General features: G+C 35.8%; 1 protein-coding gene across 1 annotated transcript; it reads right to left on the bottom strand.

Annotated features, from left to right (window-relative positions):
* Positions 1-483: 483 nt before the first annotated feature.
* On the bottom strand, positions 484-13,713 carry LOC134536625 (uncharacterized). The gene is made up of 2 exons (XM_063376418.1): positions 5,237-13,713; positions 484-3,894 (listed from the first exon to the last, which is right to left on the bottom strand). Exon 2 carries the CDS (start codon positions 3,883-3,885, stop codon positions 1,570-1,572), a length of 2,316 nt encoding a protein of 771 aa, XP_063232488.1. The 5' UTR covers positions 3,886-3,894; positions 5,237-13,713; the 3' UTR covers positions 484-1,569.
* Between the last annotated feature and the right edge of the window lie 1,360 nt (positions 13,714-15,073).

Genomic DNA, 15,073 nt, shown 5'->3' with positions numbered 1-15,073 from the left:
AGTAACATAGTTATTTTATTTCTCTGAAAAGTGTAGATATATATTTATATATATTAATATAAATATATATATTTATATACATATATTAAATCGGTACCGAATGTTGTGTTACAGCATACAACTGTCAGGCCAGATGGAGGCGCCTAAGGGAGTGATACTGCAGAGAGAAAAAAATGCTAGAAATGTCCTAGAGAAGTGGGAGCTGTCAAAGCTTTAGGAAGCCATGGGTTTTGATGTTATTGGATACCCACATTCTTCCTCGAAAGTAAGTTTTTTGGCAAATGATCATACATATATTAAACTGACTCACAGCTAAGGAATTTTTAAGGTAATTGGTTCTGTTAGTCACTTAAGAACAGTAGTATTCCATTTGTATCATTTCAATATGTTAATCATTATATATAACCATTTTTTAAATAAAAACTATACATATATTGTAGATTCTATTTATAATTAAAAAATAAAGTTGTTAACACTAAGAGTATATTGTAAAGTTGCAGAGCATTGTCTTACAGGAAATAATAGTAATAACTAAAGCGAAAAGATTAAGTAGACCAGCTACATTAATAATACGTACAATCTGTAACAAAAGATTCACAGTAATTTTTAGTTGACATGTAGCTCACATTACCTAATATATCTCATAAGTAATTATTCACCATATATGGTAATTTTATTGCCACAGCTTTTTCATGAATAAATTAATACATTTCTGAAAATACTTTATTTCAAACATTAAAGACATTCCCCTTTTTACTGTTGTTACCATAAGGCCTTGCAGGCCACATTTCAATATTTTTTTCACAAGACATCCTAAATCATTTTTATTTTGAGAAGAGGAAAAAAATATAAATTTGGTAACACCAGTTAATATACCAGACTGATCAACTACCATAAAATTTGGTCCATGGCTATAGGTGTGCAATGACTGTAAGAAAATGTTCAAAAACTCTAGGCCTGTTCTTATATTTTATATTGATGTGACTATATGTTTTATACTGTATTCCCTTAATGACAACATAGCGGTTTTAATTAGTAGGAATAGAAAGTGTTCGACTAATATCATTTTCGAAACCATCATCATCCTGTAGACACCTATTTCAAGATCTGAAAATTCTACCTTTTTACTGTCAATATTTTATCAAGCTTATGCAGGGTGTCTAGGGAAATGATCAGAAAAAATTCCTGTACAATTCCTGTACATTCCTGTACATGTCAAAAATGAAAAGAATACATGTAAATCATACGCGATAAAATTTTACCCCAAAATCATGATAGTACATGCAAAATTGAACAAATGCAATAAATTACTAAATTACTACTGTATGTAATGAGAAAAAGCATTTTAACAAAATGATCATCTAAAGATGCTATAAACATCAAAGACATATGCAGGCCTACCTTCTCACTGGAAATGTTGGAACTTCAAATTCATTATTAAAACATTGGAATTTTTCATTTGTCCTGGTTCGATAGTAATTGTCTTGCAGCTTGTTTGGTCCATAGTCACACTAGTACAAAACTGTGAGAAGTTTAACTGTATAGTGTCATGCAATACACAGCCCTATACTATTTTTTAAGATCTTTCACCTTCTCATCGATGGCAGATACTGCACGCTGTACATCCTCAAGCAACATGAGTTTCTTCGCCTCAAGCTGTTTGATCTCAGTAGCTGCACGTTTTCTTTCTTCCGCTAGCTTGAAAATTTTCTTATTTGCACACTGCTGCTCTGCAAGTGCCTCACTGTACATGGAATAAGCATTCCTCACTGCATGAATCATGGCTTTAGGAATGTCTAGCTTCATCAGTCCACCCGGCTCATTACTAACAAAATCAAAAATACGACGCTGGGCTATGAGTGATGGTTCTTTCAGATTTTCGACTAAAATTTCTTTGTTCACTGAAAATCCTCGTTCGATGTTAGCACTGCCGTGAGACAAAATTAAAAGTAGTTTGACTACTTTAAAGAGGTTCTCATATTCCTTCTTTCCTTCTATAAGCTGCACCCAGAAGGTATCCAAGCGAGTTTCAGACTTAGAGTAGGTTTTCATTTCTTCAATGACATTTGATTGCGAGCAAAGAAACCTGTACTCTCTATCAGCCCTTTCAACAGTGCTAGCTGGCAGAAGATTGGCCGTAAGGAGGTGGTCAAGAGCAGTAGTAAGTTGTTTTACACAACTATCTTTGGAAGAAATATGATAAGGGTTCAAAAAAGTAAGAGCCTTGGTAAGAGAATACTTCAGAGGAGACTTCAGCAACAGGTTACTCACAAAAAATTGCAGGACATTCCGACACTCTTTTCTGAAAATTAAAATATCTTTCTCAGAGGCATTCTTACACTTCCTTAGTGCTGCACGGGTACTGTAACCAAGCTCAACATGTTTCACATCCTTGAGATTTACAAAAGTCTTATCTGCATTCTGTTTGAAAACATCAATTTTGTGAAGAGGAGTTTTCTCAATAATCTCGGTTTTCACAATTCTTTTCATAGCAGTCATTACAATAAATGTCAAACTATCGAAAAGAAATGGTGCCATTGGAGAATCAGACTGGAATTCTACCAAAAATGGTTCAACGTCACTTGCCAATGCCTCAAAGAAAGCTATTTTCGCTTGCAGGAGTTTGTCTTGCAGGGCTTTACATACAACAGAAAAGCTATTACAAGATGGTTCCTTTGCTGTGGTTTTGACTATGTTGACATATTTTTCAACAAGTGGCAATATTTCCATTGCTCTCCTCGCTACTTTGCCATTTTCAATCCAACGAATTGAGCAAACCCTCAAAGGAAACACGTGTGAGTTTGAAGCCTCTGTATAGTCTCCTCGTCGACTTGGAGCCTCTTTAAACAAATTGTAAAGGGCTCTAAGAAACTCAATTATCTCCCAACCAGATTTCTTGATGCCTGTCTTAAAGGCATTGTGCACTGTGTGTAAACCACAAGAACCAATATCTAGTAACTGTGGGGATTCTGGGTCAGATCTGCTGTCTTGCTGTAAAAGCCTAAGTACTTTGAAATTTACGTTAGGACCATCCATTGATAATTGGATAATCTTCATCATGTCAAATCCTTCCAAGCCAGTTTTCATGGCTTGTAAGAGATCTTCAGCTGTAGCGTGATTCAAAAAGATGGATGTTACATACCTACACATAACTTTATTTACATTTGAGTCCCAAATTCTGACAGACAAGTCCATCTGTTGTTTCTGTGCAATTTTGTTCACACTCTCATCAAAACCCAACACGAAATGTTCACACTCTTTCAAAACACTTTTCAACTTATCATAAAAATAAGGAGCAAGTCCATAAACTATGACATATGAAATTTTATCTTTTTGAAGTTTCATATTGTTTGCAACACGATCGTTGGGAAACATTCGCTTGAACATGTTTACGCTACTAGCAGCGCTGCGTAAGGAGTTATGATTCATCACCGTTTCAAGACACCACAAAGCTTCGGCACGAGTCACATCGTCTTTAAGAAGAAAATTATCCAAACAGCGGGTTGTAGAAGCAGATTTCGGGATTAACGAATCTTCAGCAGGTAGATTCATACTCGCACCAGGAATAACAGCAGCTGACGAAGGTTGAATTACAGATGAAGATGGTAAAGGTGAAGGTTCAGATGCTTTAGATGTTTCAGGGGCAGATGTAGTAGCCCAAATTTGAATTGGCGCTGTCTTATCTACACTACTCACATTTTTCTTATGCTTGTTTCCACTGGCATGGCTTGTAAGAGCTGTTCTTCCCATGGAAGTAATGGAAAAAGTAGTCCCACAGACTGCACACCTAGCAGAGTGACGATCATCCTTGATGTCTTCAACCCAAGGGAATTCTACTTTCCAATCCGTTTGAAACGAAATTTTCCCTCTCACCCGACGAGCCATTTCAAGTCCCTAAAAATTATAAAATTACTATTAGGTAACTTCAATTTTTCATTACCATATTTACTCGTGTGAATGCTTCATACTATGTCTCTAACAAATATGTAGTGTAATCTTTATTCTTTTTGGCCAAAATGTTAATATCTGTAGCAGGTATTGTCAGGTATACAGTAAACCCTATATATCTCAGACCTCGATGTCCCAGACATCGGGTGACGGACAAAAAAATGTTTCAACAAACCACATAATATTGCAAGATAGTAAATTTTATATAATTTCTGGAAGCTACAAGGCACGAAAATTGCAAAGTTGTGTTTACAATTTGTACAAAAGAAATACAGTATGTTTACCCAGGAACGGGACAAGCGCACGCACGTGATAGCTATTTTCTCCCGCCTATTATCACTATTTCAATTTATTACGTTTATCAATGAGGCTATCAATAAAAGAATTATGTTCACAAAATTACTGACTAGTGAAATGTATGTGCGCACGCAGTTTGATGGAGTACTGTGCCTTCCAGAGTAAACAAAAGAACATTAAAAATTTTCTCTCTAAAATATTTTAAGTTTAGAATGGGGCGTTTACACGGGTAAATAAGGTAACTTATTTGTTGGAAAAGTATTTAATTTTGCTTAGGCATAGGGATACGACCTTTGCAAGGAAACTGAACGCCAAACAACGCAAAGAAATGTGTTTTGTCAATGCATACATTATTATATAGAGACCTGAAAAAAGAGTGGTTATTTTTTCTTAAAAGCGGTGTTATTTTTCGCAAAATTTGCAACAAAAAGCGAGGTTATTTTACTTTTATTTGCAATTTTATTTGACTGCATATAATTAAAAAAAACTGAACCGAAACCAAATGTTTAAATAAGATTTTACAGAGATTCTGTTTTGTAATTGGTTTACCTTTTAAATTTAAAACTTAAGAGTATAAAAATTCAAACAGAATATGTTTGAATTTACTTATCAAAAGACAGCAACCTTCCCGGACATTTTAAAGGAGGTTATGAAAATCAGCAGTGGTTAAAATAGGCATACGTAACGCTGTTTCGATGCACAACGTGTAGTTTTTCAGCTAAGCTTGGTACGTGACGATATCGGGTGGTTTTGGTGTTGTATTCTGAGATGGGAAAGACGTGAAAATGCACAAATTCATGCAAAATTCGTAGAAATTCGTGAAAAAGTCTGAAAAAATTATGAAATCGCTTTTAACTTCAAAACATTACAACTCGCGTTATTTTTCGAGTTTATCGCGATCGCGATTTTTTCAGGTCTCTAATTATTAGCAACAAATTCCGCCACCTCTGAATGCAAATATTCCACTTTGGAAAATTAAAGCAGTACTTACGTTTTACTGTAAATACTTAATAATCCACATACACGCATTGCAACGAAACACAAACACTGGATAGCAGAAAACGGCGGCAGAATGCTGTTAGACGGCGCCAGACGTCTGAACGAGAGATTGTGAACTGGTGTGTGTGCGTGCGCTCGCGTGGGTGAGTCACACAAGCAGTGTTGCCAAGTCTATCGCGCTGTCTCCGGGCGCCGCATGGACCTGTGAAGACTCGCGTCCCACTTAAAACTTATTGATAGTTTTTAACGGTATTTGTTGGTCAGCGATGATGATCCAGAAATGAAATGCAGCATAACACGTTTTAATAAAACTTTGTTTTTATCCCCGGATTTATGAAAAATTCCTGTTACAATTCCCGGATTTTTCCTGGCAGTTATAATTTCCGTACAATTCCCGGCTTTCCCGGTTTTCCCGGTCACTAGACACCTTGTTATGATTTTAATGAAAGATAACATACATCTCCACAAAACAAATAGTAACATACACCTGTGTAAAACGAGAAGTACACTGGAACTCAGAATTCCATCACATTCCACCAGCCAATATGCCAAAAACTGTAATTATGTGGGCATCTGCTTAGTCTTCCTCAGCATGTGAAAAATATCAATAATAAAAAAATTTGCAATATAGGGTAACTATACCAGTAACAGGACAAGGCAGAATATGAACTAGTCTCAGGAGACCTAATTTTAAATACTGATATTAAGAAAAATACTTCAAAAACAAAAATCTGACATATCAAAATACTATCTTTTAAAGTGTATCGGTTGGTAGTTGTGATTCACGCATTAAGAATGAGAAGAAATGGGGCAAACAAATCTTTGTTTATACTTTTGGCACAGTGGCCTTTTGCTTAGCAATTTCAGGAAGAGAGGTAAGTGCAGTAATTAGTATTGTTACATTCAGTGTGTGAGAGTTAATGTCAATAAATATTGCAGAATGTTAATTAGGGACCTTTCATTCAAGAGGCATAAGTGTTTTTATCTGATAGAAGGGGTGTCCAGCTACTAAAACACACAAACCTCTATTGCTGTAGTAACTGGACACTGTTCTGTAACTAGTGCAAGCAGGATTTTTTAAAAATACCTCAAATTATTATATTATAATACAAATTTAACCAACATAAAGAAATTGTTTAAATATTATAAACAAATCTTTGCCAGGTCCAGTGACTGGACACCTGTCCTGTCACTAAAAAAAATGTCCGATAACTAAAACAGTACCTTTTAATGTTAGGTATTAGGCAAGATACAATGAGTTAAGACACTAGGTTTATAATTCCATTAACCATGAAACAGTATTTATTAAAAACCATTTGTATTAGTATTTGGTAATGATAATTGAAGATACTTTAGCCCCTTGAAGACAGTTATTTCAGGATTTTTGTAGTTTCAGCCTTGTTGTTAAAAATAACCACCTGTATCTCATTATCTCATTAACTGGCATATAAAGTCTATCACGTATATGTATATATTTTAACAATGGAACATAGGCTAAGTATTAAAATTTTTATTAGGTCCTAGGTACATTAACTTTTGTCTTTTGTATACGTTAGTTTACCTTTTTTTTTTTTGTAAATAATCCAGTTCTCTGCTTAAATTTCAGGTAAAATGTCAAAACACTAGATTCCAATATGACGAGGCAGCCATGGAAAGAGCTTTACAAGATATATATAAAGGTATGGGCTTAAGGGTCCTTTGGATCTAGTCGGCCATCAATTTTTCAGGCCTTCGGGAGAAAACATTTTATCACGAAACCTGAGGTTCGAAAAATATTCTAAAGATATATTTGAAGAACTTATACTATTACCTATGTTTATTAGAAAGTGATTTTGCATTTTAATTTTTTTCAACCGAGTTATTCAGTGTTTAATTAAACAAAAAAAGTTTTTGCTGTGAAATGTTGAGAGGAAAATAATGCCATACAAACATGCGCATTACGATTACGAACATTTTGATGTATATAAAACCTATAGTCGTCACTGAAACTTTTGAGGAAAAACGTTTCTGCTATATGAATTGAAGCCCTGGAAAGTCGCGCGCGGTGGCAAGCCGTGGCAGCGAGAGTTAGCGGGAAGAAGGCATGGCCTTGGGGGCGCGTGGTGGTGAGCTAGCTGTCGAGGGGTGTGGAGCTGGGGTGGTAGGGGAGGCAGTGACCATGCTCAGACCACCGGGTCTAGCTGTCTCCTCGACTGTGCAGCCTTCTTGGACAAACCTTTTTTTCCCGTGCTTCTGTGGATTGCGTTACTATTCAAGAATCTTCGTCAGGAGAATACGCATAACTGAAGAAATTTCGTTATGGATGCAGACTACAGAAAAGGGAATAAGAAAAGACTGCATCTTTTTGGGCGTCGCAAGAAAAGGAAAGGAACTCAGTTTTTGGAGTCCCGAGCACAGTAAGTATTGTATATTTGTAATTGGTTAATTCTTATAAATTAGGAAAACTTAGCAATTGAGAATATATAAGAATATTATTTGTTAGATTTCAATGGCTGTCAGTAGTTTTATAATTTACGTAAGGATATTACTTGAATGCTGATTAACAACATGTGAAAACTAGGTTTGAATGCTACTGAGCCATTTTTATATAATGTAAAAATTTTGATGATGCCATTTTTTATTTGCTGAATCGCTAGAGAAATGTATGTTATTGGCATTTCATTTCAATATTTTTATCACTACTTTATTTTATTCAGGAAACGGCAACGTTTACTGGAAACAACGGAAAACAACTTCGAGGTACCTCAAGTTCCCGATACTAGCTGCGAACTGATTGACAGCGCCGATCCCACCGATCCCAACCATAGTGAACCGTGAGTACTCAAGCAAAAAAGGCTACTACATTTCTTTGTAGGCCTACTCAATGACGTGGGAGCCGGGGAGAGGGGTTACACCCCTCTCCTAAAAACCGAGTGGGGAAGCGAAATGGTAACATGTTGGATGCGCACATTCGGGAGGACACGGGTTCTATTCCCGGTCGAGTGATTACGGCCTCGGGCACGGATCTCCGTGTCATGACACTACCGCTGCCAGATGAATAGGTCGGCGACGACTCCAAAGAGAAATATATATAGAGGTTGGTACTAAATTTACAGGAAAGATGTGTTATTTTTTGAAGTGAAGATATATATATATATATATATATAATCTGTGAATTGAATCGGAAGACTACATTGTAGCCAATTGTATTATATTTATATATTTTGTTTGAGAAGCTTTACATTGCATCCGCCTTTTTTTTTTTTGGGAACAAATTGCCTATATTTTATGTTAGTAATATACTGTAAATATTACCTACCTATAGCCATAATGCAATTTTAAGACTATTAATTATTAGAATTTATAAATTTGCGATTATTTATGTGGCAATACTAGTTTTAGTCGACTGTGACCATATATCTCTTTCACTGAAATGAAGTATTTTAATATTATTCTATTTTAACGCTGAGGCAGTTTGGAATTCAGAAATATGTGTACCTCTTATTGCCTAATATACTACTTGAAATAACTCGGAATAAAGTGTGGCGTTGGCTTTTTTCATGAAGCTGACGTGGAAAAACATTGAAAAAAAAAAAAAAAAGAGGATAAAAACTCTTTGAAACATTGCTTGAAAGACAGATATCTCGAGTTGCATACGTTAGCAGGTTTAGGACTTAGGCTGATGACAGAACATTCAAAGTTTGGTATTCACCTTGAAATGTGGCTTTTCGCTCAAAATTTGCTTATTTCCTTTCAAATGTCCATTGCCATCAAACCTTTTCTCATTTTTCTTATTTCCTTTAACACCCCTTCCTCCGAAAAATAGCGCTGGAGTTATAGAGGCTGCAGATTAAAAAATCACCTCATTTTACTAGCTACTTCCTACTACATAATTATTTCAAAAATAATTTACTTTTTTTTGTTTAGATCGTCACAGGTCGTAACATACACTGTTCTACAGCCTGTGCCACCACATGAACTACCTATTTTTTCCATTTCTTCTTTTGTGGAAGACGGTGGAATTTCATCTGTGAACTTAGAACACTGTGCTGAAGAAACAATTGTGTTGCCAAACAAAATAGATTTTCATGTGACGCAGTTTGCAGAAACCTCTGAAAACACAAGGAAAGAGGTATGTCTAATCAACTCTAAATGTACTGATGTTTGGTATGAGCACAATGCATATAACGTAAAAGAATATTAATATGTGGCGTAAATTAATTCTTCAGTTAACTTTTTTTGTTGGCATAACGGCTATGTTATAGGTTAAGCATTATTTGGTTAAATATATTACAGATGTAAAATGCTGTATGCCCTGATGATGCTCTAATATAATAGGCCTACAACAGTTAAAGTGGACATAGCAAATTCTTCAATTAAATGATATTTTAGTTTTGTTGGTATACATATTTTGTTATATGATGTATTACTTCGTTAAAGAGAATGTCTTTAATGTCCACACGGTTACTATTTTCGGTGGAAATTAAAACATCATCTGTTTAAATTGCCTTATAATTCAATTAATTTAGCATTCAACATATTTTTTTTCGGAATCTTACTTTTGTTTACATAAGTTTAATGTAAGTGTTTACTTTTTACTACTATTTACTACTTTCCAAAAAGCTTATAAAAATGTAGCATACTGTTTTTTTTCTTCTGTTATCTCGAAAGTTCATTTTTGGTACTTAGCCCCTAACTACGAAAATTTACAAATAATTCCTTCAATTGTACGGCCTAGTCATCTTGGAATGACCTACTGGAGAATTTGAGACTGTTTTATACCATACTGTAATTTTACCTCCATAAACAGTTAAAATGGTTTGTGCAAACTTATGTTATGTGCAAAAATGAAAACCTTTTATACCTATCATATTAAAAACCTAGGAATAAGGCCCATTCAGTGTTTGCGCTAATTATTGTTTGCGTCAAATGTAACATTTAGTAACCATGGACGTTGTTTTTTGTGTTACAAACTATAATTCAAAATACAAAACTCAGCTCTTGTTATTTTCACAATGGTTCCTCGTCTAAGGTCAATGAACCCATGATGTCCCATGTCTTTAATATTAAATAATTGCTCAAAATAAATTAGATACAAATTAGGCCTACTTGAGATTCCATTTTATAAAACATAAAAGATTTCTAGTTTCTGTGTACAGTTCAGTTTTCTAGGTTCAGTGTAAGGCTGAATATGTATGAAAGTAGTAGCGGGTGTTAACCATTGGCTGTAGGGAGTTTCTAAGTACGTATTTCATAATATATATGTTTATAAAGAGAATAATAGCATATTCAGATAATTCCAGCTCCACCTCCTCAAATCAATACTAGCCATAGCAGGTGGATTTTAAATTTGTTTTGTGAAGTTCTTTGTGAAAATTTAACCACTATCGTGCCATACAGATTTTTTTTTTAAAACCACCATTCAAAAGGTGGCTCCTAAGTAAACGATACATAGGCTATTTGTCCCTAATATTTCTGAAGATGCTAATTTAGGTCTTATCGGCAGTAAGAACACTCAGAATTGTAATATAAGTAAAATTATTCTTTTTCTATTATTTGAGGAAAAAAGAAGTCCCTAAACTAACTTTTGCTATAAACAATGTGGAAAACTGTATTAACATATTATATTAACTGTATTAAAATATTAACATATTATGTATTTTACTGATAGAATTATACGATAATACAATAAAAACTATTTTAGTAGATACTTAAATAAATAGAAGCACAACGTGTCCTTCGAACAGTGAAATATGATGTGTAGCTTGCATGGTAAATATTTTTTTTTGTAGAGATCAATCTCCAAGTTTTGTCCTTCGTAATGGTGTGATAAATTTCCTTCCATTCTGATGGTATATTCGGAATTGTACAGTCCTCACAAATATTAGTATTCATTGATAAAGGTTTCTCCCATTCTTTATATAATACTAAACGCAGAATAGACATAATGGTAATGATGTTATCTTATTCAGGACTTTATTTTACTTTCAGATGCTAGAATCGTGTTGCAATCTACAGAACGAGATACCTGAGGTCGAATTTCTCGAAATTAATAATGACTTTGGGGAAAATAATGAAAAACATATTCTTATTGAGATGCCTGAAAAAGACAATGCAAAAGACATTTTTTACAAATGTGATGAAGAGCCTCTTGTAATAGAAAATGAATGCTCTTTTACATCAGGAACAGATACAGTAACAATTCCTCTTCACGGAGTTAGAATGGTAGAAATAGAATACTTCCTGAAAAGAATCACTGAAATCTCAAATCACAATCCAGACTGTGGATGTTCTTTGCGCAATATGAATGTTCATAAAGAAATCCCCAATGGTTTGTCCCCTACTTTTGTAATATATTGTAATATGTGTAATCAGAAATTCACTTTATGTACAGAGAATCCAGTTAAAGCCAAGATACATTTAGATGTAAATTCAAGAGCCGTTGCTGGGATGATGAGTATAGGCGGAGGTCATTCGCACATCGAAGAGTTTTGCGTGGGAGAAAGCTGCTCTACAAGAAATGGAGAAAGCAATAAGAGAAGAAGCAGCTATAGCAGTAGAGAGAGGAGATGTGAGTGCAGATGGTTGCTGGTCAAAACGTTCCTATAGATGTCAATACAATGCTCTTTCTGGTGTTGCAGCAATAGTGGTGTATTCTACAAAAAAGGTTCTGTTTATGGGAGTTAGAAACAAGTTTTGCTTTGTCTGTAGTCGAAGTCTTAATGGAGAGATTCCTGCCCACACCTGCTACAAAAACTGGACTGGCAGCTCAGCAAGTATGGAAGCAAGTATTATCGTAGAGGGATTTAAACAAAGTGATACTGTATATGGTGTTATATTTGGTAAGCTGATCACCGATGGAGACAGCATTTGCTACACAAAAATTCTGGAAGCTAGACCCTATGCAAAGATCACAGTAGAAAAAATTGAATGCCGTAATCACCTCCCGAGGAATTACTGCAATAAATTGAAAGTACTGTGCGAGCAGGCAAAAATTGCTAAACCAACACTCAGAAAAAATGTACGAAGTAAGATATTGAAACTGCGAGGGGCCATCACCGAAGCTATTAAATATAGAAAAAAGGAAAAACAGGCGGACCTTGACAAAGTTGCAGCTCTCAAGAATGATATTTTAAATGGGCCAAATCATGTATTTGGTGATCACGCAAACTGTGCCAGTTACTTTTGCTCTGGGACTAAAGATGGCAAAAAAAACATGATACCAGAATTGAAAAATTGTGGGTTGTATGATCATATCATAAAGGCAGTAAACTATCTGGGAAATCATTCCAGAAGTTTAATCTATGATGTCGACAGCAACATAGTTGAGCAATTCAATGCGATTGTAGCCAAGTTTGTTGGAGGAAAGCGTATTAATTACTGTCTGAGAAGATCAAGGACGATGTGCCGCAGCTGTTGTCGCACACAACACAAAGAAACCTCACTCGCATCTACATAAAACTATGTGCAATAATCATAGCCCAAACAAGTTTGTGAAACGTCTGGAATTGAAAAGGTTGGCCAACCGAAACCGAGCAGCAAATAAGAGAAAAAAATGTAGGAAAAAATTGACATAATTTTAAAGAAAGACATTGATATCAACAGCAGCAGCAGCAAATACTACAGTTCCAATTGTGACAAACCCGATTTTTCTCCTAAAGAATTCGCTGAAGAACGAGAACGAATCCTGCAGTCCTATCAAAAAACAGAAGATGAGTGCAAGGAAATTGAAAGAGCGACATTTCTTCAAGCAGGAAGTGGCCAGTGGCTTGAACTAAGAAGAAAAATGCTTACAGCTTCCAACTTTGGCAGAATATGTCGTCGACGTCCCACAACCAGCTGTCAAAATTTGGTCAAAAGCCTGATTTATTCCAGCAGCATCCTAAATGTTCCATCACTTTCTCATGGTAGAAATTCAGAACTGATAGCAATACAGCAGTTGAACATCAAGAAAACATTAACATAACAAAATGTGGCTTATTCATAGACTCTCAGTTGCAATTCTTAGGTGCGAGTCCTGATGGTTTGATAGGAGATGATGGACTGGTGGAAATAAAGTGTCCACTTACTGCTTTCGGAATGGATCCCGACGCAGCAGGTTTTGATGGCAAAATTAAATATCTAACATGTAACAAGCAGAAAACTGAGGTAACTGGTATGACTAAAACAAATGCCTACTTCTATCAAGTGCAAGGCCAGCTGCACATTTCAGAAAGAAAGTACTGTCTTTTTGCTATGTGGACTTCTGAGAGGAAGAAAATTTAAGTCATAAGAGTAGAAAAGGATGACCACTTTTGGAAGAAAGATATGGAGCCATATTAAACAAGATTTTTTTACGAGTGCATGCTTCCAGAGTTGGTAGATCCGCGTCACACCAGAAGTTTGAAAATACGAGAGCCAGACAGTGTAGCAGTTTCAGAAGAGAAGAAAACTGAGGTCATGAAAAAGAGTCATGAAAAAGAGCAAACAAAAGAGGAAATATTATAATGACGTCACTGACATGTGCTTAAAACATATGAACGGTAATTGTAAATAAATTTGATTTTCCCCTTACATTGCAGTAATGGTTCGTTGTCAAGTTCGTTGACAGTAATTATGATTTGAAGTTTTGAAAAATGTAGCTAAATAACTTTGTTACATTTTATACAAATGACTGTTGAAAGTACTAATATATATATATATATTTTTTTTTTTTGGTGAAAAGGCTTTCATTAAGCTTGACGCCACTCCCGCTGCCTGTTTTAGCTTTTAAATTAATTATTAGTGTTGTAAAATATCTCAGGGTTTTTAACGGGGGTTCGGCCTCGTGGCTGCAGGCAGGAGTGCGTCTCGGAGTTTGAAAATTACGTTCAGAAATTACCTGGGCTGTTCAGGCCACCCAGGACGCCTTGTAAATGAATAGTAAACGATTTATAGGACACTGCACTTTATTCAGTATCAATACACTCATTCGTCCCGAGACTGGCCGCGTCCGTTGACGGACCGCTAAGACACGCGTATCTCTAAACGTGACGAACCGCGCGACCAAGATAGATTGCAAAGTTATATTGACAAGCTGAAACAGTGGCTTCACGTCCCTACGAAAGGTTTAGCATGTAAATGGATGGCTGTTGCCGAAACTTAGGCCGACACGTAAATACGCAGGCAAGATTCTATGTTCAGGATAGTTTGCAGTCTAGCCTGCTACGAAATATTAACGTCTCTAACAAAGACATGGGCACGCCGACTGAAGACGTACACGTAAAAGTTCCTACAAATAAAAGTTAGTCACTAAAATACACGTTACACTTTGCACATAAAAACGGAGAAAGTTACAAGATGAAAGTTAGTCAGTGCTATTCTCAACACTTATATGGAGGATCTACGACGATAACGATTAATTGGCTAATCAGCCGAAAACTGCGTACCACTACTACGCGGTCCTTAAACTGGACATGGAATTACGTATAAAAAGTAAAGCTCCCTAGTGGGAAGAATTTAATAAATTAAGAGCCGCACGAAATATCGTGCGACTGGGTTGGGGTCAGCGCCGAGTTAATTAAAGGATTTACGAAAACTTACACTATTGCTGAAATGTTGAAGAGATGCTAGAGTTGATGACCCGACGTTCGCGGAGCGCCCGACCCCTTCGAGCCTCGAACGGTAACTGAGCGCGAAACCGCCCTGCGGCCTCGCGCCTAACCACGTGAAACGCGGTGAAACCGACCCGGCCAGTTTTGGACTTAAAGACAAGTTACAATTAGACATAATTTCCCTTACATGAACCCTCTTTTAAATTGTTATTAATTTAGTTGTTTTAATTGGACAAATAATTATATATAATTAGTTAGGCGCATTGCCACACCCGGCC

This window comes from Bacillus rossius, chromosome 11 (assembly GCF_032445375.1).
Source record: "Bacillus rossius redtenbacheri isolate Brsri chromosome 11, Brsri_v3, whole genome shotgun sequence".
Taxonomy (NCBI): domain Eukaryota; kingdom Metazoa; phylum Arthropoda; class Insecta; order Phasmatodea; family Bacillidae; genus Bacillus; species Bacillus rossius.
The sequence above is the reverse complement of the archived record's forward strand: the minus strand, read 5'-3'. Positions and strand labels throughout refer to the sequence as shown.